The sequence below is a fragment of the Rhinolophus sinicus genome, linkage group LG04 (assembly GCF_036562045.2).
Source record: "Rhinolophus sinicus isolate RSC01 linkage group LG04, ASM3656204v1, whole genome shotgun sequence".
NCBI lineage: Eukaryota > Metazoa > Chordata > Mammalia > Chiroptera > Rhinolophidae > Rhinolophus > Rhinolophus sinicus.
Window position 1 is genome coordinate 55,749,732 of NC_133754.1, and position 22,955 is coordinate 55,772,686.

Sequence of the window (22,955 nt, forward strand, 5' to 3'; positions counted from 1 at the left end):
GCAGCGAGGCTGAAGGTGGGGCGGGGGGAGGTGTAACGGCTAAGGGCTCTTTCTTACGTGTTCTAAAATGGATTGTGGTGACAGTGACACAACTCTGTATATTTACTAAACATCATTCAATTGGATGCTTTAAAAAATTCCGACAGCATCAAGAGGGCTCTTTAGAGTCCCTTCTCCCAGCTCCTCCCCTCCTCACAGCTCAGCCTCAGAAAGGGAGCAAAAAGAATTTGTGCATTCTGTTCTGAGCACGGGACCCTGCCTCCTGGGAGCCTGCACTCCACTGAGGTGGCCAGCCTCACCTGCATGCCATCCCAGGCCCTGTTCGGAGGCCCAACATGTAGCAAATACACTGAAACCTTGAATAACACGTTTTAAAATTCAAGTATAAGTGGAACCATGCAGTTCAAACCCATGTTGTTCAAGGTCAACTATTAATATATTTTCAATGTGTGGCTGGGAATCTGTGTATGCGGAGGGCCAACAAGTAGTTGTATCAGGATTTGTGACTGTGCTGGGGGTCAGCACCTCTAACCCCCAAGGTATTTAAGAGCCAACTGTATTCAGCCCTCACAACGCCCTCGCAAGGTGGGGAAACTGAGGCACTGGGCAGTTTAGCTTCATGCATGTTTACAAGAAGGAAATAGTGAGGGTTCTGAATTCCAGTGTAGTCTGCAGAATGCACTCTCCCCCCCCCCCCCCACCATGTCCAGGTCCTAATCTCCAGAGCCTGTGCATATGTCACCTCACATGACAAAGGGACTTTGCAGATGGGACTAAGGTAAGGACCTTGAGTTTAAAAGTTACCCTGGATTGTCCAGGTGGGAGCAGTGGAGCACAGGGTCCTCATAAGAGGGCGTCAGAGCCAGAGAAGAACACACGACAGAAGCAGAGGCTACAGTGATATGGGGCCTCGAGACAAGGCCAGAAAACCCCCGACAAGGCCAGGAAACTGATTCTCCCCTGGGGCCTCCAGAAGGAACCAGCCCTGCAGACACCACCTTCAGTGATTTTTGGACTTCTTACCTCTGGGATTGTAGGATAGTAAGTTTGTGTTGTTTTGGCCACTGAGTTTGTGACATTTTGTTACAGCAGCCACAGGACAGTCACACACCAGGCCCGATCCATACAGAACTAGCTAGCTTCTCAAGCTAATGGACGAGCACCTTTCTATGGAGTCAGTAGAATGTGTTAAAAAACAGGACACAGGAGCAAGTATAACATGAAGTGAAATGCAGAAATGCATCACAGAAACAGTAGAAATGAAGGTGTTTTATTCTCCTGCGACCCCACATAGCAGCTCACTAGCAAAGAGGAGTGGGGGGCTCTGGGGTACACGTGCTTTCCCTCCAAAGAGCGGAGCACGGACGATGCTCCAATGGGACCTCCAGACCCAGGCAGACGACCCAGGCTGACAATAGCTTCTAGCCAAGGTCACTAGAAGGACGAGAGGGAGAAAGGGGACAGCCATGCCCCCTGGAGCTGCGGAGCCAGGCCCATGAGGTCAGGCACCATCTACCTTTTCCTGCTCAGACCTACACCTTCATGACAAGACAACTTCGTTTGGCTTTAACTGACTTCACAATTTTTTAAATTTGTCCAGCGACTGGGTGAAGTTTACTTAGAAAATCATTTCTTTGTAACAAAAACCAAAACATCAGCGGGAGATGTAAAATACTAAGCACTTCAGATACGTATTCGTCTAAAAACAACAAGGAATATTCTTGTATCTTTCAATGAAAGCAGAATGCCTGCAGACTTCCACCAGGTGTGACGGGTGCCCTAGTTTAATAAATGCTCATTAAAACAATCCCATTTCAGCATGTTGCCTCCATTGGACTTTTTGCTTCGATGAGCCTTCCTGTGACTCATCTACATTTTGAGGCTACGTCTGATGGCAACAGACCCCACAGGAATGTGATGCGTCGGGTTAACCTCCAGTTCCACCACCCACTCCTCGTGTGACATGCTAACTCTCTCAGTTCCCAGTGATTCTCTCTGTGATGAAGAGCCTAAAACATCAGGAAGATCAATGACATAAGCTACAGGAAACCCTCTGACACTCTGGCGGAAAGACACTAGGTCAGTGTGAGTGTGCGTGTACGTGTGTGTATGTGCATATGGGTGAGCTGTGTGTGTACACATGTATGTGTGCATGCGTGTACACAAATATCCAAAGACACAATCAAACATACACATACTCCTAATAGTACACTATTTTTGCTAATGAGGCGCAATGCCTGCCTGCTTCTCCCGAAAGCTAAAATCACAGTCATGCTGGAAAGCTTAATTAAATTGTAAAGCAGGACTGAGCTTCAGAACACACATTCTCCCCTATTTGGGCCCACGAACCCTCCCAGGCAGAGCCCATCACCACGTCACTCTAGAGATGGTTACATGCTCTACGGCATCATTTCCTTTCCCACAGGGAAAACCACCATTCACCTACAGGCCTGAGAAAGGAAACAAGGGGAAATGGCTTTCCAACTGGAGCGGGGAGTAGGGACCACCTGGGACAAGCACAAGACCTGCAGAGCCTCCAGCAGGGAGTCATTAGAACGAGACGGTGGAAGCGGGGCACGCAACTGTTTTCACAGAATCAACTGCTTCTGTGTTTTCAACGAGACTTCAGGTGCTGAGACACAGCCTGTAATAATTATGAAGTGCTACTACCAGAGATTCAAATATTCCTTCTAGAAGGAGGTCAGTGTGGTCGGCAGCGTGAGAGAAGAGTGGGAAGCTGGGAACTGAGGTCAGGGGTTGGGTGCGGCCTAGACTGGGAAATGGGCTGAGGAGAAATGGTCAGGCCTTCGAAATATTGAGAAGGCAGAGCAGACAGTTTACCCACAGCAGTGACGTGTCTGCAGGTACGTGGGCCCAATGCAGGCTGACCAACAGATAGGTGGTGAGAGCAGAGAGGTGCTTCAATCACCTGTCTCCTCAGGTCAGCAGCTAAGAGCGACAGCAGGCCAGGTGTGAAGGTGTAAGGGGAGAGAGATGTGAACCACCATGGAGGAGAAAGCAAGAGCAGCGGAACAGCAAGTTTGGGTGGGACTGCCTTGCTGAGGGCCCACCAGAGCCCTTACCAAGGGCGGGTTTCTCTCCAGACACAGTGCTATGAAGTGGTCTGGATGCAGAGTGTTTTATCCAGGATGGGGAGGAAAATCAACAGTGTCCCCTTGGGGACCTGAGATGGAAGTTGGTGGTCCTGGCAAGGCCGGACGCACTAATTCAGAGGGATTCAAGGAGGCAGAGTGACTGAGACACAGAAGAACCAGAACATAGTGAGATGAGAAAACAGTCAGGAAAGCAACCAAAAAGCGCAAGTCGTTCTAGTAACCAAGAAGCTGCATTACAGCAAAGCAGAGTGGCCTCAACACAGAAGCATAAGGACGATTTTCACCTTTAGACTTGCCATTAGAAACACCTAAGAGGTTTTGCTTGTTTTACTAATCAGCTCACATCTAGAACAGGATGGGGGAACCCTGACGTCCTGAGGTTCAGAGAATGGAGAGAAAGCTGTGTGTGACCACAGCTACTCCTACGTCGTGTCTTGGGAGACAGGCCCTGAAGCCACTGTCACACAAAAATCAGAACTTCTTCCCAAGGCCTCACAGAGAAGTTACTTGCTTGCACTTTTTTGTTTTTCTAGTGGAAAATATTTCTAGGAAATGCCACAGAAATGGGCAGCCGCAGTCAAGCGCTGACTCTGCTCCTCCTTCACCAATACCCCCATCCCCACAGCCTAGGGCCCCATCTCATTTTGTGAGATTACTACATGGAATTATTTTCACCCCTAAGATTCAGAAGACAATACAGTCATCCAGGCTCAGGGAAGCGACAAGGCACACACAGAGGGTGTGACGGCAGTCTAGACGAAGCATGGGAACCAACCGCAAAGGTCTTGGGGCCATTTATCACGGAGGCTCTGTCTGCAGGGATATCTCCCTATCAACTATGCCTAATCCTTCCCTCCCCCATATTTAGCATATAATCATATATCCCAGGAAGACATTATTTTTCACAGTTGATTCATAATTAGACTTATGTGTAAATATTTAGAATTTCCCCGCTTTTTTACTCCTTTATGATCTGAATTTTGTTTGTTTTTCAAGTGGACACATTCATGGAAAAGAATGCTTCCTTTCATTTTAACTAAAAATAAGAATTTGCTTTTTCTTTTGAAGGATGACAAAAATCCTCAACAAAATATTAGCAAATTGAATTCAGCAATACATCAAAAAGATCATACACCATCATTAAGTGGGATTTATTCCTGGGATGCAAGGTTGGTTCAATATCTGCAAATCAATGAACGTGAACACACCTCATAAACAAAATGAAAGATAAAATATCATATGATCATATCAGTAGATGCAGAAAAAACATATGACAAAATCCAGCATCCATTTCTGATAAAAACTCTCAGCACAGTGGGAATAGAGGGACCATATCTCAACATAATAAAGGCCATATATGACAAACCTACAGCTAACATCCTATTCAATGGGGAAGCATTCTCCTTAAGATCAGGAACAAGGCAAGGATGTTCGCTTTCAACACTTTTATGTAAGACCCGAAACCATAAAATTCCTAGAAGAAAACATAGGCAATAAACTCTCTGATATTGCCTGATATATTGCCTGATTTATTTCTGATATATCTCCTCGGGTAAGGGAAACAGAAGAAAAATAAGCAAATGGGCCTACATCAAATTAAAAGGTTTTTGCTCAACTAAGGAAACCATTCACAAAATGAAAAGACAGCCTACTGAATGGGAGAAGATATTTGCCAATAATACATCTGATAAGCGTTTAATATCCAAAATTTATAAAGAACTCATACAACTCAACACCAAAAAAAATCCAATTAAAAAATGGGCAGAGGACCTCAACAGACAGATATTTCTCCAGAGGACATACAGACAGTCAACTGACTTATGAAAAGATGCTCAACATCACTAATCATCAGAGAAATGCAAATTAAAACCACAATGAGACACCACCTCTCACTTGCCAGAATGGCTATCATCAATAAATCAAAAAACCAGTGTTGGCGAGGATGGGGAGAAATGGAAACCCTCAAGCGCTGTTGGTGGGACTGCAGATTGGTGCAGCCACTATGGAAAACAGTTTGGAGGTTCTTCAAAAAATTAAAAATAGAACTACCTTATGATCTAGCAATTATACTTCTAGGTATTTATCTGAAAAAATCCAAAACACGAATTTGAAAAGATATATGAAAAAAAAGAAAGAAAGAAAGAAAGAAAGAAAAAGAAAAGAAAAGATATATGGACCCCTATATTCACTGCAGCATTATTTACAATAGCCAAGATATGGAAGCAACTGAAATGCCCAGCAATAAACAACTGGATGAAAAAGATGTGGCACATATCTACAATGGAACATTACTCAACCTAAAAAAATGAAATCTTATCATTTGTGACAACATGGATGGGCCTAGAGGGTATTCTGCTAAATGAAATAAGTCAGACAGAGAGAGACAAATATCACATGATCTCATTTATCTGTGGACTCTAAAGAACAAACTAAATAAAACAACAAAACAGAAACAGATTCATGGATACAGAGAAAAAACTGATGGTTACCAGATGGAAGAGGAGTTGTGGGGGCTGGATGAAAAAGATGAAGGGATTAAGAAATACAAATTGGTAGTTACAAAATACTCATGGGGATGAAAAGTACAGCATAGGGAATACTCAATAATATTGTAGTAACTATGTATAGTGCCAGGTGAATACTAGACTTATCAGGGACATCAATTCATAAATTATATAAATGTTTAACCACTATGCTATATACATGAAACTAATATTAATATTGAACGTCAACTATAATTAAAAAATAAAAAAGAATGATAATTTATTGAGGATTTTACATCGCAAAATCAAAACTGGATCCACCAGAATGACTAGAAGAATCAAAAAGATATAACAAGTGTTGGTGAGGACGTGGAGAAATTTGTACCCTCAGGCACTGCTTAGAGGGATGTAAAATGGTGTGTTCGCTTTGTAAAATAGTGGCAGTTCCTCAAAATGGCAAACATTGAGTAACCATATGACCCAACAACCCCACTCCTAGGTATATACCCTGGAGAAATGAAAATACATATTCACACAAAATCTTGTACATACAAGTTAATAGCATTACTCACAATAGACAGTAAGTGGAAACAACCCAAATGTCCATCAACAGATGAATAGATAAACAAAATGTGGTCTGTCTATCCATACAATGGAATATTATCAGTCACAGACAGGGATAAAGCACTGATACATGCTGCAACATGGATGAACCTTGAAAACATTATGTTAAGTGAAAAAAGTCAGACATAAAAGGCCAAATAGTGTATGATTCCATTTACATGAAATGCTCAGAATAGGCAAATCTGTAGAGACAGAAAGTAAATTAGTGCTTGCCAGGTGCTGGGTAGCAGGGTGTTGGTGGGAAATGGGGACAGTTAAAGGGAATGGGTTTCTTTTTAAGGAGATGGAAATGTTCTAAAATTGATTGTGGTGATGGCTGCACAACTCTAAATATACTGAAAACCATAGAAGTGTACATTTTAAATGGGTAAATTATACGGTATGTGAATTATATCTCAATAAAGCTATTTTTTTTTAAAAGAGAATTTTAAAAATGCATAAAGATGTCAGAAAGCAAAAAAGACAAAATTCACATTCTAGGGTTTATCTTCCTAGAGTTTTTTTCCTCTAAAGGTATATGGACAGAGAATAGAAATGGATACAGATAGAGACATATTTTAAAAATAAAAATGAGGGGCGGCCAGTTAGCTCAGTTGGGTGGAGTACGATGCTCGTAACACCAACGTTGCCGGTTCGATTCCCACATGGGCCACTGTGAGCTGCACCCTCCACAACTAGATTGAAACAACTACTTGACTTGGAGCTGATGAGTCCTGGAAAAACACACTTAAAATAAATAAAAGTTTTTAAAAATAAAAAATAAATAAAAATGGGATTACATTATATATCCGGATATATAGTCAGCTTTTTCCTTTAACATCATCCATGGATTATTTTCCAAATAAATTTAAAAAATAGTGGCCGCACAGCACCCGAGGTCTGAATGACCATAGCGGCTCAATTCTCCCCCCATCCTACATTGACTGACAGCTGGTCTGCTCCAACCTTCCCAGTTAGGAGGAGCATGGAGGACGAGCCCCTAGGGTAGGCGGTCTCTGCACAGCTGTCTCATTGTTCCCTTAGAATAAATTCTACTTGGTGGGAGGGTATTCACTATCCTAAGGCTCTGATCCCTCCAAAAAGGGGGGGGGGGGGCAATGTATCCCACACCCTCACCAACGATGAGTCTTACCAATATTTACAAACTTTGCTAAACTGATGGCAAAAAAAAATCTACTGCTTTTATTTGAAAAGTTTAAATTATTGGTGAGGTTGAATATCATATGTGTATGAGTATATTCTGTTTCATTTTCTATTAAATCGCCTTTGGCCCATTTTCGATGAAATGCCCATCTTTTCAGATTATTTTCATGTGGAGAATTTTAATCCACTGAGAACTTGTAAATTTATGTTGCAAATTAAAAGACAACTAACGCACACCATATATCTTTTTTAACTAGAAACACCAAGTTTGTTAACAATATCTGTCATCGACGGGCATGTGCTCCTGCTATTTCAGCCCCAATCATGACATCTCTCAGGACGTCTCAGCCCTCCCAGCTTCAAGGAGAACCCACATGGGGGTTTAAGTAAGTGGGGCCAGCCACACAGTCAATCGTCTTCCCTCCTGCTAGCCCTGCAGACAGAGGACAGAGGTGGGACAAAAGCCCCCCAACCCCAGGCATCAATCACCCCAACTACCAATGTGGTCATCTGGCTGACCTGACGCCCCTTCCGGTGAAAAGAAAAGTTTTCACTTGTCTGTTCATGGGCAGCAGAATTGGAAGTATATTTCCAAAAGTAAAAGGAAACTGTCAGATGATTGGGAGCAGGATGAGTTCTCCCACCCCCACCCTTCTCCATGTGCCTGGCAAGACAATATCTTCTTTCTGGTGGATTCAAAAGGGCTACACAGTCCAGAGCTTCCCTTCCTATTAGAGGCTTAACCTGGGGTATCTCTCCCCACAGGCGCGGCTTTGTCCCCAGCCCAAGGTCAGCAGCAGTCAGATGTGTGATTAATGTCCCTACACAGTTGGCCCCCACTTGCAGCCTTAGGGCTCCAGAACCCTCTTTCCAAATAAAGAAAAAACTGCCACCCAAAGGACTTGGCTTGCCTTAAATACCACTATTTGACAGAAGGAAATTAATGCATGCAGTGGCATCCGCCTCTGAGGCTGGCCAGAGTGACAACCTCTTTTCCCTCAGTAATTACTGGGAGAAGCACAAACGAAGTTTCACAGAATCAAGTGAACTCTATCCTAAGGGGAAAAAAATTAAAAATCTCCTGCAGAAAACCGAGTTGATCTTTCAGGAGTGCTCTGACAAGGGGAAACCATCTGCATTCCTCATTCTCCCAGAGCCCAGATGTGCAGTTGCGTAGTTCAGACAGGGCCCCACTTGGGACCCGAGGAGAAACCTCTGACTTCTCTATGAGTCATTTCCCAGCATCTGCGAGAGGCTGGCATGCCCCATCCCACACCAAGGCTGCTTGCTGCTGCGACAACGATGTTTGCTCATGAGAAAACAGCCGTGAGCCTGGTTTTCCCCCGTTTTGTGCTATTTCGCAAATGTCTGCATCCATTTCCCAACATCTAGGCTCAAGGGAGGAGAGGTGGGGGAGCGGCCAAGCTGCTTCACATTTGGGGTATGTAGAAAGGCTACATGCTGAAGCATAGGGACCCCACACTAAGTCTCTTTGTGATAGGTCTATTCTTAAGATGGTCTTTGTGCCTCAAAGTCTGAACTATTGATACACCACAGAAAAGGCCATAGGCGAGGGCCGAGTGTCCAGGAGCAGTGGATCTGTGGCTCTCTGAGGAAACCCAGGCCTCACTTCCTAGCCCAGTGTGAACTGGAAGCCAAGCAGCCAGGGCCAGTTTTCCAAAAAGGGCACCGATCTCCGATCAGCTCAGTGCTCAGCTAATAAAACATGCATGTGGTTAAGTCATTAACTATCAGCTGGATTAAAATGTCATCAAACCAAATGCTATATTCAAAGGTCCACAGCAGAAGAACTGGGAATGGAAAGGAAGTCGTGTGCCTTGTACCCTCACAGGGACTGTTGGTGCTTGAAGGGTCTGAGTCCCCCACATCTGCAGCAGGCGGTGCTGCCTCTGGCACTGGGAAGACCTGTCAATCAATCCATCGATCAGGCCAGAAAGGAGCCTCCCGCTGACAATGACCCTACAGGCACTCAGAGGCAGGAGGAAAACCTTTTTGATTGCTTCTTAGTCCATCTCTCACTTCCTTTAAGTGATAATTTTAAAACCCCCCAAGCAGCATGGCCCCTTGGCATCTGTGAGCTTTCATTATAAAAGGTTTTGTTTTTTCCCTGAGGTCCCCAGAAAGATACTGCATCTTAGTGGGAGGCAAAATGCTTGGTCTCTCCTACAGAACTCTAACCTTCACTGTATGTCCCTGCCCGAACTATTCACAGCAGCCTCCACAGGGAGGGGGCAACTCCCAGGAGAAAGCCACTCTGTCACAGCAAAGGACAAGATGAAAAAAACGTATGATGTGTCACACAACATCTTGCTAACCTGAAATGGGGGTTGGCGGATGTAGCTGACCCTCCCCTGGGAAGGAGAAAATCTGAGGTCCGATCACAGTTTTGTTCCAAATGCTGGGGTAGAAATGTCCTGTCTGGACCAGCCAGTGGGCTTTTGTCACCTGGGCCAATCACAGCCTGCACTTCAAGGACTCAGCACAAGCACTGGGCCCGCAGGACCTGGCCATGAAGCACTGAAGGGACCACAGTCGCTGCTGCCAGATCACAGCGACACTGAGGGTACCTGGGGGGCCTGGTCTTGAAGGCAAGGCCACAGAATCAGGGTCAGCATTGGGTAGGCATAGGACTAGGGCTGGGAAATGCATTCAGGGAGCTGCTTACGCTATTCCCACAATGCTTGGACCCAAACTGGATGTCTGTGCATCAGAATCAGAGACCACTGGCTGCCCTTTCGGTGGGCAACCTGCAGCTTGTTTTCTAGCCTGACCCAGCTCTGAGGTCAGCCACGTGGCTCAGGCAAGTTACCTGAGTCTCTGATAGGGACTCAGTTTCCCGTCTGCTAAACCCCTACTCACAGGCTTAACCTGGGGTATCTCTCCCCACAGGCGCGGCTTTGTCCCCAGCCCAAGGTCAGCAGCAGTCAGATGTGTGATTAATGTCCCTACACAGTTGGCCCCCACTTGCAGCCTTAGGGCTCCAGAACCCTCTTTCCAAATAAAGAAAAAACTGCCACCCAAAGGACTTGGCTTGCCTTAAATACCACTATTTGACAGAAGGAAATTAATGCATGCAGTGGCATCCGCCTCTGAGGCTGGCCAGAGTGACAACCTCTTTTCCCTCAGTAATTACTGGGAGAAGCACAAACGAAGTTTCACAGAATCAAGTGAACTCTATCCTAAGGGGAAAAAAATTAAAAATCTCCTGCAGAAAACCGAGTTGATCTTTCAGGAGTGCTCTGACAAGGGGAAACCATCTGCATTCCTCATTCTCCCAGAGCCCAGATGTGCAGTTGCGTAGTTCAGACAGGGCCCCACTTGGGACCCGAGGAGATGAGTCATTTCCCAGCATCTGCGAGAGGCTGGCATGCCCCATCCCACACCAAGGCTGCTTGCTGCTGCGACAACGATGTTTGCTCATGAGAAAACAGCCGTGAGCCTGGTTTTCCCCCGTTTTGTGCTATTTCGCAAATGTCTGCATCCATTTCCCAACATCTAGGCTCAAGGGAGGAGAGGTGGGGGAGCGGCCAAGCTGCTTCACATTTGGGGTATGTAGAACGGCTACATGCTGAAGCATAGGGACCCCACACTAAGTCTCTTTGTGATAGGTCTATTCTTAAGATGGTCTTTGTGCCTCAAAGTCTGAACTATTGATACACCACAGAAAAGGCCATAGGCGAGGGCCGAGTGTCCAGGAGCAGTGGATCTGTGGCTCTCAGAGGAAACCCAGGCCTCACTTCCTAGCCCAGTGTGAACTGGAAGCCAAGCAGCCAGGGCCAGTTTTCCAAAAAGGGCACCGATCTCCGATCAGCTCAGTGCTCAGCTAATAAAACATGCATGTGGTTAAGTCATTAACTATCAGCTGGATTAAAATGTCATCAAACCAAATGCTATATTCAAAGGTCCACAGCAGAAGAACTGGGAATGGAAAGGAAGTCGTGTGCCTTGTACCCTCACAGGGACTGTTGGTGCTTGAAGGGTCTGAGTCCCCCACATCTGCAGCAGGCGGTGCTGCCTCTGGCACTGGGAAGACCTGTCAATCAATCCATCGATCAGGCCAGAAAGGAGCCTCCCGCTGACAATGACCCTACAGGCACTCAGAGGCAGGAGGAAAACCTTTTTGATTGCTTCTTAGTCCATCTCTCACTTCCTTTAAGTGATAATTTTAAAACCCCCCAAGCAGCATGGCCCCTTGGCATCTGTGAGCTTTCATTATAAAAGGTTTTGTTTTTTCCCTGAGGTCCCCAGAAAGATACTGCATCTTAGTGGGAGGCAAAATGCTTGGTCTCTCCTACAGAACTCTAACCTTCACTGTATGTCCCTGCCCGAACTATTCACAGCAGCCTCCACAGGGAGGGGGCAACTCCCAGGAGAAAGCCACTCTGTCACAGCAAAGGACAAGATGAAAAAAACGTATGATGTGTCACACAACATCTTGCTAACCTGAAATGGGGGTTGGCGGATGTAGCTGACCCTCCCCTGGGAAGGAGAAAATCTGAGGTCCGATCACAGTTTTGTTCCAAATGCTGGGGTAGAAATGTCCTGTCTGGACCAGCCAGTGGGCTTTTGTCACCTGGGCCAATCACAGCCTGCACTTCAAGGACTCAGCACAAGCACTGGGCCCGCAGGACCTGGCCATGAAGCACTGAAGGGACCACAGTCGCTGCTGCCAGATCACAGCGACACTGAGGGTACCTGGGGGGCCTGGTCTTGAAGGCAAGGCCACAGAATCAGGGTCAGCATTGGGTAGGCATAGGACTAGGGCTGGGAAATGCATTCAGGGAGCTGCTTACGCTATTCCCACAATGCTTGGACCCAAACTGGATGTCTGTGCATCAGAATCAGAGACCACTGGCTGCCCTTTCGGTGGGCAACCTGCAGCTTGTTTTCTAGCCTGACCCAGCTCTGAGGTCAGCCACGTGGCTCAGGCAAGTTACCTGAGTCTCTGATAGGGACTCAGTTTCCCCGTCTGCTAAACCCCTACTCACAGGGTTACGGTGGGTTATGATGCATGGCTCAAACCACTGCACGTAGCTCCCAAAATGTCAGATCCTATTATCTACAGCAGCCGCCTTCCTCTCACCCTGCATGTCCCCCAAATAGAAATCACACGTTCTTACCAACAAATTACAATCAGACCCATCTTTATTGAGGCCTGGCTACGCATTCTAAAGTAACTGAGACAATGATTCTTAGGAGAAGCCAGAGTCACACACCAGCCAGCTGTGAACAACAGAAATGTTTCAAACTCCAAAACCTTCAGAGAGGTCTTGGGCCTGGGGCGACCCTCCCTCCATGTGCAGTAGGCAAGCCAGCCCTCGCCATCCGCTGAGCTTTCCCGTGAAGCTCTGAGATTCCTCACACTCTGACACAAGGCGGGCTCCTGTGCTTTAGGAGAAACTAAGGGAGACATTGAAGCTGGATGTCAGGAAGAGGATGCTTGGAACACTGCAGCCCCACCCTGGACCCAGAGAAGCCCCTCAAGGCGGTCATAAACCCAGGGGACCCACTGGCCACCCCACAGCGAGCTTGGAGCTCCCAGGGCCCACCCCTCTACATGTCAACGTGAGGAGTCCCCAAGGCCACAGCAACTGAGACTACCAGGACCTTGATGTTTGTGGCCGTCACTCACCCATCAAGTTGTGGAGAAAGTCCCTCCCCACTTAGAATACGAAAATCTACACCACTCCTAGACATGGAAAAACCACAGACGGCTCCTTCGGCATAGAATCACCCCGGATGCAAATACCCCTTCACCGGAGACTGGGAGTAAAAAGACAGAAGAGAGAGGATGACGTGGTGGTAAAGAGACGCTCTTACCAACCTCACCCAGCTCTGCCCCTCACTCCTACACTAAAACAAGGCTCCAAGTCTAGGCCATTTTGGTCCAGTGTGAAACACCGTAACTCCATGTAAGAGCGACGCTAATCAGCCCTCTGTCAGAAACCAACATAAAGGATAAAAATAAGTGCTGTTACAGAAAATACATAAGGTCTTCAGAAAATCTGATTTACATACAGCTACCCAAAAAATCCTTTTCACAAGACTCATCCATAGAAACAGCAGTCACAAATAAGATTATGATGACCAACAAGTAGGCCTTTCCGTGAAAACCCACCAAGGACCAGGTCTGTTGTTAGTAAATGGGAATCCTGATTCTCCTAGTCATGCAAATACACTTAGAGGGACCTGTCTCCCTGTGTGGACCACCCCAGGACTATGGGGGAACAGGTCCCCACCTGGAGTACTCTAGCACTATGGAAGGATGGATCTCACCATCTGAGCTAGAGGCCTGCATTTATGTCAAAAAGACTTGGTTTCCCCTAATTTTTAACTTGAGAAATGAGAGAGAAGAGTAAATGTTAGGAGAGAAAATGTTACCTGTATAATAATCTCTTAATTTCAAAGTCAGTGTTTTCTAGTTAACAACTTGGTTTTTGTTAAAAACGTCTCAGAAAAAAAAGTCTGTCTCCCCACACCACAGACTTCCTCCTGTCCTTTCAGATCTAGGCCCAAAGAGTTCACCCCTCTTTAAAAGGGTGGAGTTGTTGAGGTCTTTCTTGGTTTGGTCGTATCTACCACACAACAGTACCACTTTCTGAGGAATTGGCATCTTTCAGTATTGCCAGGAAGACACTCTCATGTCATTGACCCGTATGCTCCTTCTAAATCAGAAGTGTGCACCCATCTGCTTGGAAACAGTCTTTCTTTTGGGTAAGTTCTCAGTAATAATGACAGGAGTTGAGATTCTGTAATTCCTCCCATGTCAAAAAACGAGCCGATGAGTTAGCTCCTCCTCCCTTTGCTCTGGAAAGCAGTTATTTCACTGTCTGGTTTCTAATTTTACGTAAAAAAAAAAAAAATTTGCATACAAACAAAAGAACAAAAATAGTCCCACATAATCCCACTATCCTGAGAAACTAACCACACTGACATTTATGTTCATATATTCCAGATCATTTTTGGAACAATCTCAAATTTTTAAACAAAAGAAATCGTATTATGAACACAGCTTTGTAGCTTGCCGTTATCACTTAGCAGACATCACCAAACTCTGAGAAAGATAAGCACCATTGCAGCCAGAATGTGAGGAGCTGTAAGGGCTTTGCTTTTGGGGAAAGACAAAATGCGGCAGAACGTGCTGTGCATTGGTGGCTTGGGCCAGGAACATGTGGTAGGCCCCTTCCCTTCCAGATGGCAGCACAAATGAAACCAGGTGAGAGGAAGCAGGAGGGAGGGGGCTTCTGGGCTGGCCATGGGGTGGGGGTCCAGGATGGGCTGTGGTTTGGGGGCTCTGCACAGCCTCAGTCAGTGCTGCCACAGGGGAAGGCGAGAGTCGGTTTGGGAACCTTGGGACAGCTCCTCACTTTTTTTAAATATATATTTTGTGGGGATTTTCTAGGGAAAGGTTGCCATAGCCACCTCACAATAATCATTTACATATAGACAACAGGAAATGAAAATACTGATACTTTATGGAATATTCTTGCAAATGACTAGACTAACCCAGCACTTAAGAGCTCTTATTTTTAACTCTTTTGTTCGTGTAACATCAATATGCTCCTTTTACTGGACAGAAGGATGATTTCCTCCATGATGTAACCTTCCCCTCCCAGTTCCCTGTTTTAAAAGCAGAAGGCAGCCTCTCCTGGGAGGGTTGGGGGGGGGGGGGTCTTTGGATGCTCTTGACATACTGTGCAGTCCAGGGCAGGCAGCTGCATCTGCGCGCCCACCCTGCCAACCCAATATTATACAGCCTTTTAGTTTACATAAACATTTAACAAATAATGATTGCCACTTAAGTGACTAAAAACTTATAACTCACTCTCAACATCAGGAAGTTATTTTTCCTAGCAGGGCAGAAACTTTTCCCAAAATCACTCTCCTGGAGAAGGGACAAGGCCAGAGAGAAAGGGCTTGTTCTCCCAAATGTGTCCGAGCCAACGAGTTCTTAAAAACAAATCTGCAACAGATGCTCTCTCTCAACCTCCACTCTCCCACATCAAAAATAAAGAAAAAAGAAAGGAACGCATGAGGGCACTTTTCCTAAGATATTCGCTCAGTAATCAGTAGTGATGCTGCAGACGAGAGTTAATGCTGGGGGACACTCAGCACAGCGTGGTCGGAACCTGGTCTGATCCCACGGACAACCTTCTGCTGGTGAAAAAGAGGGAAGGAAATGTGTGTTCTCCCTCTTCTTTCTCATACACTTGGGCTGCACTTCATGCTGTGTCAGCAGACAGACGATACTGGGAGGCAGCAGCTGAGCTCAAGGCTGACTCTTCTTCGCCCAGAGGTTGTTGGAGGGCGCCTGCTGGAGTGCTCTGTCCCTCGGACAAGGTGCAAGGCCCTGCCAGCTCTGACCAGCAGCCCGCCATGCCACCAAGCCCTCTGACTCTTTTGAGTTCAGAAATGAGGCTCCTTGCTTTCTACAGTGACTTTGTCAAATGAATGATCAAATCTCAAAGGTAAGAGCTGGCCCGGTGGCTCAGGCGGTTGGAGCTCCAGGCTCCTAACTCCAAAGGCTGCCGGTTCGATTCCCACATGGGCCGGTGGGCTCTCAACCACAAGGTTGCCAGTTCAATTCCTCGAGTCCCGCAAGGGATGGTGGGCTCCGCCCCCTGCAACTAAGATTGAACACGGCACCTTGAGCTGAGCTGCCGCTGAGCTCCTGGATGGCTCAGTTGGTTGGAATGCGTCCTCTCAACCACAGGGTTGCTGGTTCGACTCCCGCAAAGGATGGTGGGCTGTGCCCCCTGCAACTAGCAACGGCAACTGGGCCTGGAGCTGAGCTGCGCCCTCCACAACTAAGATTGAAAGGACAACAACTTGACTTGGGGAAAAAAAAAAGGCCTGGAAGTACACACTGTTCCCCAATAAAGTCCTGTTCCCCTTCCCCAATAAATTCTTAAAAAAAAAAAAAAAATCTCAAAGGTGATTCTGAACCTGGAGGAGGCATGCTGGGGAGATGTGAGATTCTGCTCCATGTCAGAGCAAACAGGGAACAGCTGCTTCCTTGGAGGCAACGACTGAACTCTGGGGTGTGGCTGGCTGACAAGTGCCCACGTTGGTGGCCTGGTCCAGTCAGCATCGCCAACCTTGCTTCTCAGGTTTGTCCACTTCCTTCCACTCTCCCAGCTGCAATCTGTGTCTGGACCTTCGTCCTCTTGCCGTGACTCTGGCAGGGGCCCCAGACCAGTCTTCCGTCTCTGGGTTCTGCTCCTCCAATCAAGGCGACTCAAGAATGTAAGCTGGACCTTAACTGTCATCTTCTTACAATCCTCATATTTGGCCTCTACACCATTCTCTCTCCTCTCACCTTTGGAATTTCCATGAGACATATTTAGACATCATTCTCTCTCTATGTCTCTAAACCTCTCTCATACTTTGCCTTTCATTGTGGCTTTGGGGTATATTTCAAATTTACCTTCTAGTTTACCAATTTTTCCTTCAGCTATGTCTAATCAGATATTTAATTCATCCACTGAGTTTTTTATTTAAATTCATGTGTTCCTCATTTCTGGAAATTCTATTTGGTTCTTTTTCAAATTGGTTCAGTCACTGTTTATCATTTCTCACCCTGTTCGTATTTTTCTTTTGTCCCTTATTACTTCAGAGTCATTAAACTATGTTAATTGACATTCTGTAAACTCTGCAGGTCTGATTCTGCTGTTCTTTGTTGTTTCTCAAGGCAAATGCATATGACACTTTATTCCCTTGCCTTCTTTGTGTATTTTTCTCCTCTGAGCTCATGTTCCTTGAAACTTTATATAGGACAATTCTTTGAGACCTGGATTGAAAAAGATGATTGGCTTAAGGAAAAAGAACAATAATGGAGGTATCACACTTCCTGACTTTGGCTTGTACTACAGGGCTACAATAATCAAAACAGCATGGTATTGGCAGAAAAACAGACACATAGACCAATGGAATAGAATTGAGAACCCAGAAATAAAACCACATAAATATGGACAGATAATTTTTGACAAAGAAGCTAAAAACATACAATGGAGCAAAGACAGCCTCTTCAATAAATGGTGCTGGGAGAATTGGATACCACGTGCAAAAGAATGAAACTGGACTGCTATTTGTCACCATGTACCAAACAAAGTTAATTCAAAATGGATCAAAGATTTAAGCATAAGACCTGACACAATAAACTGCACAGAAGAAAACATAGGTACTAAACTTATGGACCTTGGGTTCAAAGAGCATTTTATGAACTTGACTCCAAAGGCAATGGAAGTAAAAGCTAAAATAAACGAATGGGACTATATGAAACTTAAAAGCTTCTGCACAGCAAAAGAAACCATTGACAAAATAAAGAGGCCACCAACTGAATGGGAGAAGATTTTTGCAAACAGTGCCTCCGATAAGGGGCTAGTATCCAGAATATACAAGGAACTCATGCAACTCAACAACAAAAAAACAAACAACCCAATTGAAAAATGGGCAGAGGACTTGAAGAGACATTTCTCCAAAGAGGACATACAAATGGCAAATAGACATATGAAAAAATGCTCAACATTACTAATCATCAGAGAAATGCAAATCAAAACCACAATGAGATATCACCTCACCCCAGTCAGAATGGCTATCATCAACAAGACAAATAATAACAAATGTTGGAGAAGCTGTGGAGAAAAAGGAACCCTCATACACTGTTGGTGGGAATGCAGACTGGTGCAGCCGTTATGGAAGGCAGTGTGGAGGTTCCTCAAAGAATTACGAATAGAATTGCCATATGACCCAGCAATCCCTCTCCTGGGTATCTACCCAAAAAATCTGAAAACATTTATACATAAAGACACATGTGCTCCAATGTTCATTGCCGCTTTGTTTACGGTGGCCAAGACATGGAAACAACCAAAATGTCCTTCGATAGATGAATGGATAAAGAAGTTGTGGTATATATACACAATGGAATACTATTCGGCAGTAAGAAAAGATGATATAGGAACATTTGTGACAACATGGATGGATCTTGAGAGAGTAATGCTGAGCGAAACAAGTCAGACAGAAAAAGCAGAGAACCATGTGATTTCACTGATATGTGGTATATAAACCAAAAACAACAAAAGAACAAGACAAACAAATGAGAAACAGAAACTCATAGACACAGACAATAGTTTAGTGGTTGCCAGAGGGTAACGGGGGCGGGGGGTGGGGGGGGTGGGTATGAGGGTAAGGGGGACCGAATATATGGTGATGGAAGGAGAACTGACTCTGGGTGATGAACACACAATGGGATATATAGATGATGTAATACAGAATTGTACACCTGAAATCTATGTAATTTTACTAACAATTGTCACCCCAATAAATTTAATAAAAAAAAAAAAAGAAGAAAAAAAAAAGAAAAAGATGATTGGATTTGTTTCTGACTGGCCTATCATTGCCTTGGTGACTATTACAAACTACTAATCCAGGCACTACATTAATGTATGAATATTCATGGATTGAGATTTTTCAACCATGGATGTGGCGTGGATTCAGGCTGCAAACTCACAAGAGACAGTTTTTGGTTTCAAGTATTTAGCACTAAGTGGCAGCAGCAACTTTCCCTACTAATTTCTTTTATGAAGTGGGTTTATTTGTCTTCATCCTTACACTATAGAGTAGAGCATTGAGGCTAAGAGCTTCCACAGCCCATCAGGGGAATAGGGGTTTTGCCTGAATACTAAATACTAAAGAAGCTCTTGGAATAATTTTGTGTATGTTTATCTCTTTCTTTGCTGTCAGTTATAACTTTTTGCCTACAGCACCACTCTCCTTATCTGATGTATTAGATAAGCACTCAATAAATTTTCATTGAGTTTATGAATATATTAATGAAGAAAAAAACTAAGCTTATTAAAACTGTCTTTATGGAAAGTGTGAATAATTCGTGAAGGGGTTAGAAGCTCTGGTGAGTTGGGAGTATTACCTCAGGGCCCTCACTAGAGTTAACTGGCTTCTTAGGACAGCGTTTCAGGGGCTACCACCTGATTCTGGCTGTATCACAGATATCTGATTTCCCAGAAAGGACAGTATTACTACATCACTGTTTTTATTTAGCTCTCATCCTCCCTTTCCTGTTCCACAATCACATTTTCCAGTGCCACCAAAACCAGAAACCATAATTTCTACTTCTAAATGTGTCTGAAACATTTTGAAGACAATGGTACCCATTTCTCAACTTCACCCAAAACAGAGGTTTCCAAATGAATTCCCTTCCAGAAATCCTCATTCAGCCCGTCTGGGGAAAGCCCAGCTTTACAGAGACTGACAGTAATTCTCCAAGGTTATGATCCACAGGCCGCTAACATCTACTATTTAAACACAGAAAGGATTTGTCTCACATTAGGCTAACAGAAGTAACCCTTGAGGGTTATAGTAACATCATCATCCCCAATACCATCTTATCATCAACCCAAAGCCAGACTTGCCTCCTGACAAATTCCTCAGGCTTTTCATTTTTCGCCAGCACATTATTTCCGGGAATCTGGAGTATGCATTAAAATAACGCCACAACTGTAGTCGCGTGGCCTCCGAAGCAGCCTTGCCAGCACTGGCAGCAACGGTGCAGATGGAGAATGAACCGTGTCTCCACGTTTTAGGGGCAGGAGATCCTTAACAGTTTTCTAAAAACTAAATTCATTAAGTCATCAGAATGTGTTGTGTGTTCCCACTTAGAAGTATCAATATGCAAAGATAGAATTCATCTGCTAAAAATGTTCTCAAACTCAAAATATCTGTTCGGATGGACCCACACAACCCGTAATTCTAAACCTGAAGGGGGGCTCATTGGCTGCACAGGGGTTCTTCTTTGCTCCACTGACCACTTCGTATAAACAAAACATTCAGGGCCCCACTACTGGCTTTGCTATGCTTCCCCCGGACTGCAAACCACTAACTCCAATCCCACCTGCTGACACGTGTGTAATGCTATGTTCTGCTGCCTCGCCTCCCCGTTCACATTTGTGGTTTCTCTTTTCCTGCCCCTTGTACACTGCTGTGACTTGAGGGTCTATCACTTCCTATCCCTTGGGGTGTGGCTCAGGGCCACAGCAGTAGCATCTCCAGGAAGCTTGTTAGAAATGCAAATCACGGCCCCACCCCTGGCATCCTGGGGCAGACATCTGTGCACTAATGTGTTTATTATACAGCCAACTTCTCATAAATGCTGCTCTTTTTTATCTGAACTCTCTCTTCCTCAAATTCTATCAATAAATGTTTTCTAGATCTCTTGCCTCAGCAGATCGTTACTTCCGTGGCCATCCTCAGCATGCCTCTTTCGGAAAATTTAAAGGAAGTTAGTTAAAAAAAAAACACACAAAGAAAAAGAAAAAAGCTTTCCAAATAGTTACCCTCTCAAAATCCTTGATTTGGACTCTTCTGTTGCAGGATACACTTTCCAGTTCATCTCTAATTAAAAGCACTCAGACCTATCTGGTAGGCAAATAAACAGTGACATACGTACGCGTTAGTCCCTTACGCTGCGCCGTCCTGGGCATTATGAGCATTTAGGGAATATCAATTCACCACCAAGGATGGAAGCTTGTGCTATGACTGTCCTATAAGCTAGAGCCCACATGGCTATTTCCTAATCCTCGCTCAAACTAAACGGCACAAAAAACGGCAAGATGACATTTTCCATATAGAAGAAAACTTATCGGTATCAAATAAAGCAAGAGCAGACATTACCAGAGTGATTTCTCTACGATTTTGGTCCTGAAAACCTCTTCTTGGTCCAGGTTCACGGTACAATAGCAATCTCGCATCTTGTTTGGCCCCGGGTAAGTGGGAAGATTTTTGGCTTCACCTAAAAAACAAGTGTAAGTGTATCATCAACACATCATAGAATTATTTCGTCCCCTTGCTAATCACAGACACATTTCCAAATAATGGATTTATTTCATAGTGATGCACCTGCTTCCACTTTTGTACATTCATTAGATCTTTACAAAGTCTTGGTTTTCTTGCTACCACAAGTCAAAACATTGATGAGAATACCATTTGTACTGTGATTATGCAAAGTGACATACACATTAACCTCTAAAACAAACTGATGAAGTTGGAGTCCATTTGCCTCAGAATTAAAGATTATTTGTTTTGTTTTAACCACATTAGTCCCTCTGATTTTTTTAATGTTTAAATTATGGTAAGATATATATATGAATATAAATTAAAATGTATCATCTTAATCATCTTTAAGTGTACAGTTCAGTAGTGTTAAATATATTTATATTGTTGTGCAACCAATTTCCAGTACTTTTTCATCTTGCAAAACAAAACTCTGTACCTAGGAAACAACAACTCCCCATTTCCTCCCTCCTCCCCACCGGCCATCCCCTGGCAAATGCCCTTCTACTTTCTGTTTCTATGAATTTGACTACTCTAGAAACCTCAAAGAAGTGGAATCATACAGTATTTCTTCTTCTGTCTCTGGGTTATTTCCCTCAGATTAATGTCCTCAAGGTTCATCCATGCCACAGCATGTGTCAGAATTTCCTTCCTTTTCAAGGCTAAATGATATTCCATTGTGTATATGTACTATATTTTGCTTATCCATTTCATCCTCCAGGTCCTTTTTTATTTTGAATTTAATTTAATAGTATTAGATAAAGTTGGGCAATAACTAAGAACTCTTTTTTTTTTATTGACAAGAGTAAATGATGAACTACAGCTGTTTAAAATACAGAGTGATGAGCCAGTTAGGAAAAAGTCAGGAAAGAGAGAACTGCTATAGGCTGTGTCTTCTCTCCCACAAGCCCTTTCCGTCACACAGAAGCCTGATGAAGCATCAAAGCACATTTGAAGAAAAGGGAAGAACTTTCAAGCAAGCCAGCATACCTGGCCAACCCTGCAGAAATGCCCACAAAGTCACAACTCCCTAGTTGACCCTGGGTCTGTCTAGATAGAGATCATTATTAAAACCACAATTGCTGGCATCCTCTGCTAGAAGCTCGAGCAAGCATGAAGGGCAGGTCCAAACAGCCCTGTTCACTTGTGAACTGAGAGCAAGCAGGGATGAATGAGAGCTGGCTTTCAATCCGGACAGCTGATACCCAGGTGAAGTCCATGGAAGAAATGCCTCAAACATACTTTCACCTTCCAGAGCCTTCCTTGTCTCTGAGTGGTAAAGACGCCTGGTCTAAAGGCGTCCACAGGCACCAGACCCAGCACTACGAAAAGGACAGGTCTGAGCACCCAGCACCCTGCCAACAAGCGCCCAGGCACGTGCTGATAATACCTGTTAAGACTACTCACTCTTGTTAACCTACCTCGCTCTTGTTAAAAATGGAAAAAAAGAAAAAAGAAAAACAGAAAGACAGAAAAGAAAAAGAAAAAGAAAACAAACCAAAATCAGCGTAGAAGTTGCTCAGAAGTCCATCTTCAGAGCTCAGTGCTGACCACTCAGCATCAAAGCCCGCTAGTGCGGTCACATCTTTTTTAGCATAACCCCAACAAAAACATACATTATAACTCACGTGGGCAAGTTAGCTTATTTGAAAAGATGTCGGTTTGCAAACCGGCATGCCAGTACCTCCAAAAGGCAGAGATAACCTCGCTTTGACGGTTTTCT

The 22,955-nt window shown here is 44.6% G+C and overlaps 1 protein-coding gene across 1 annotated transcript in view; it reads right to left on the bottom strand.

Moving 5' to 3' along the window:
• RASA3 (RAS p21 protein activator 3) overlaps nucleotides 1-22,955 on the bottom strand; it is a 122,360-nt gene that overhangs the window by 62,076 nt on the left and 37,329 nt on the right. The window contains exon 2 of the mRNA XM_019742076.2: nucleotides 21,074-21,191. Within this exon, the coding sequence (XP_019597635.1) occupies nucleotides 21,074-21,191 (118 nt within the window). The remainder of the gene's footprint in view (nucleotides 1-21,073; nucleotides 21,192-22,955) is intronic.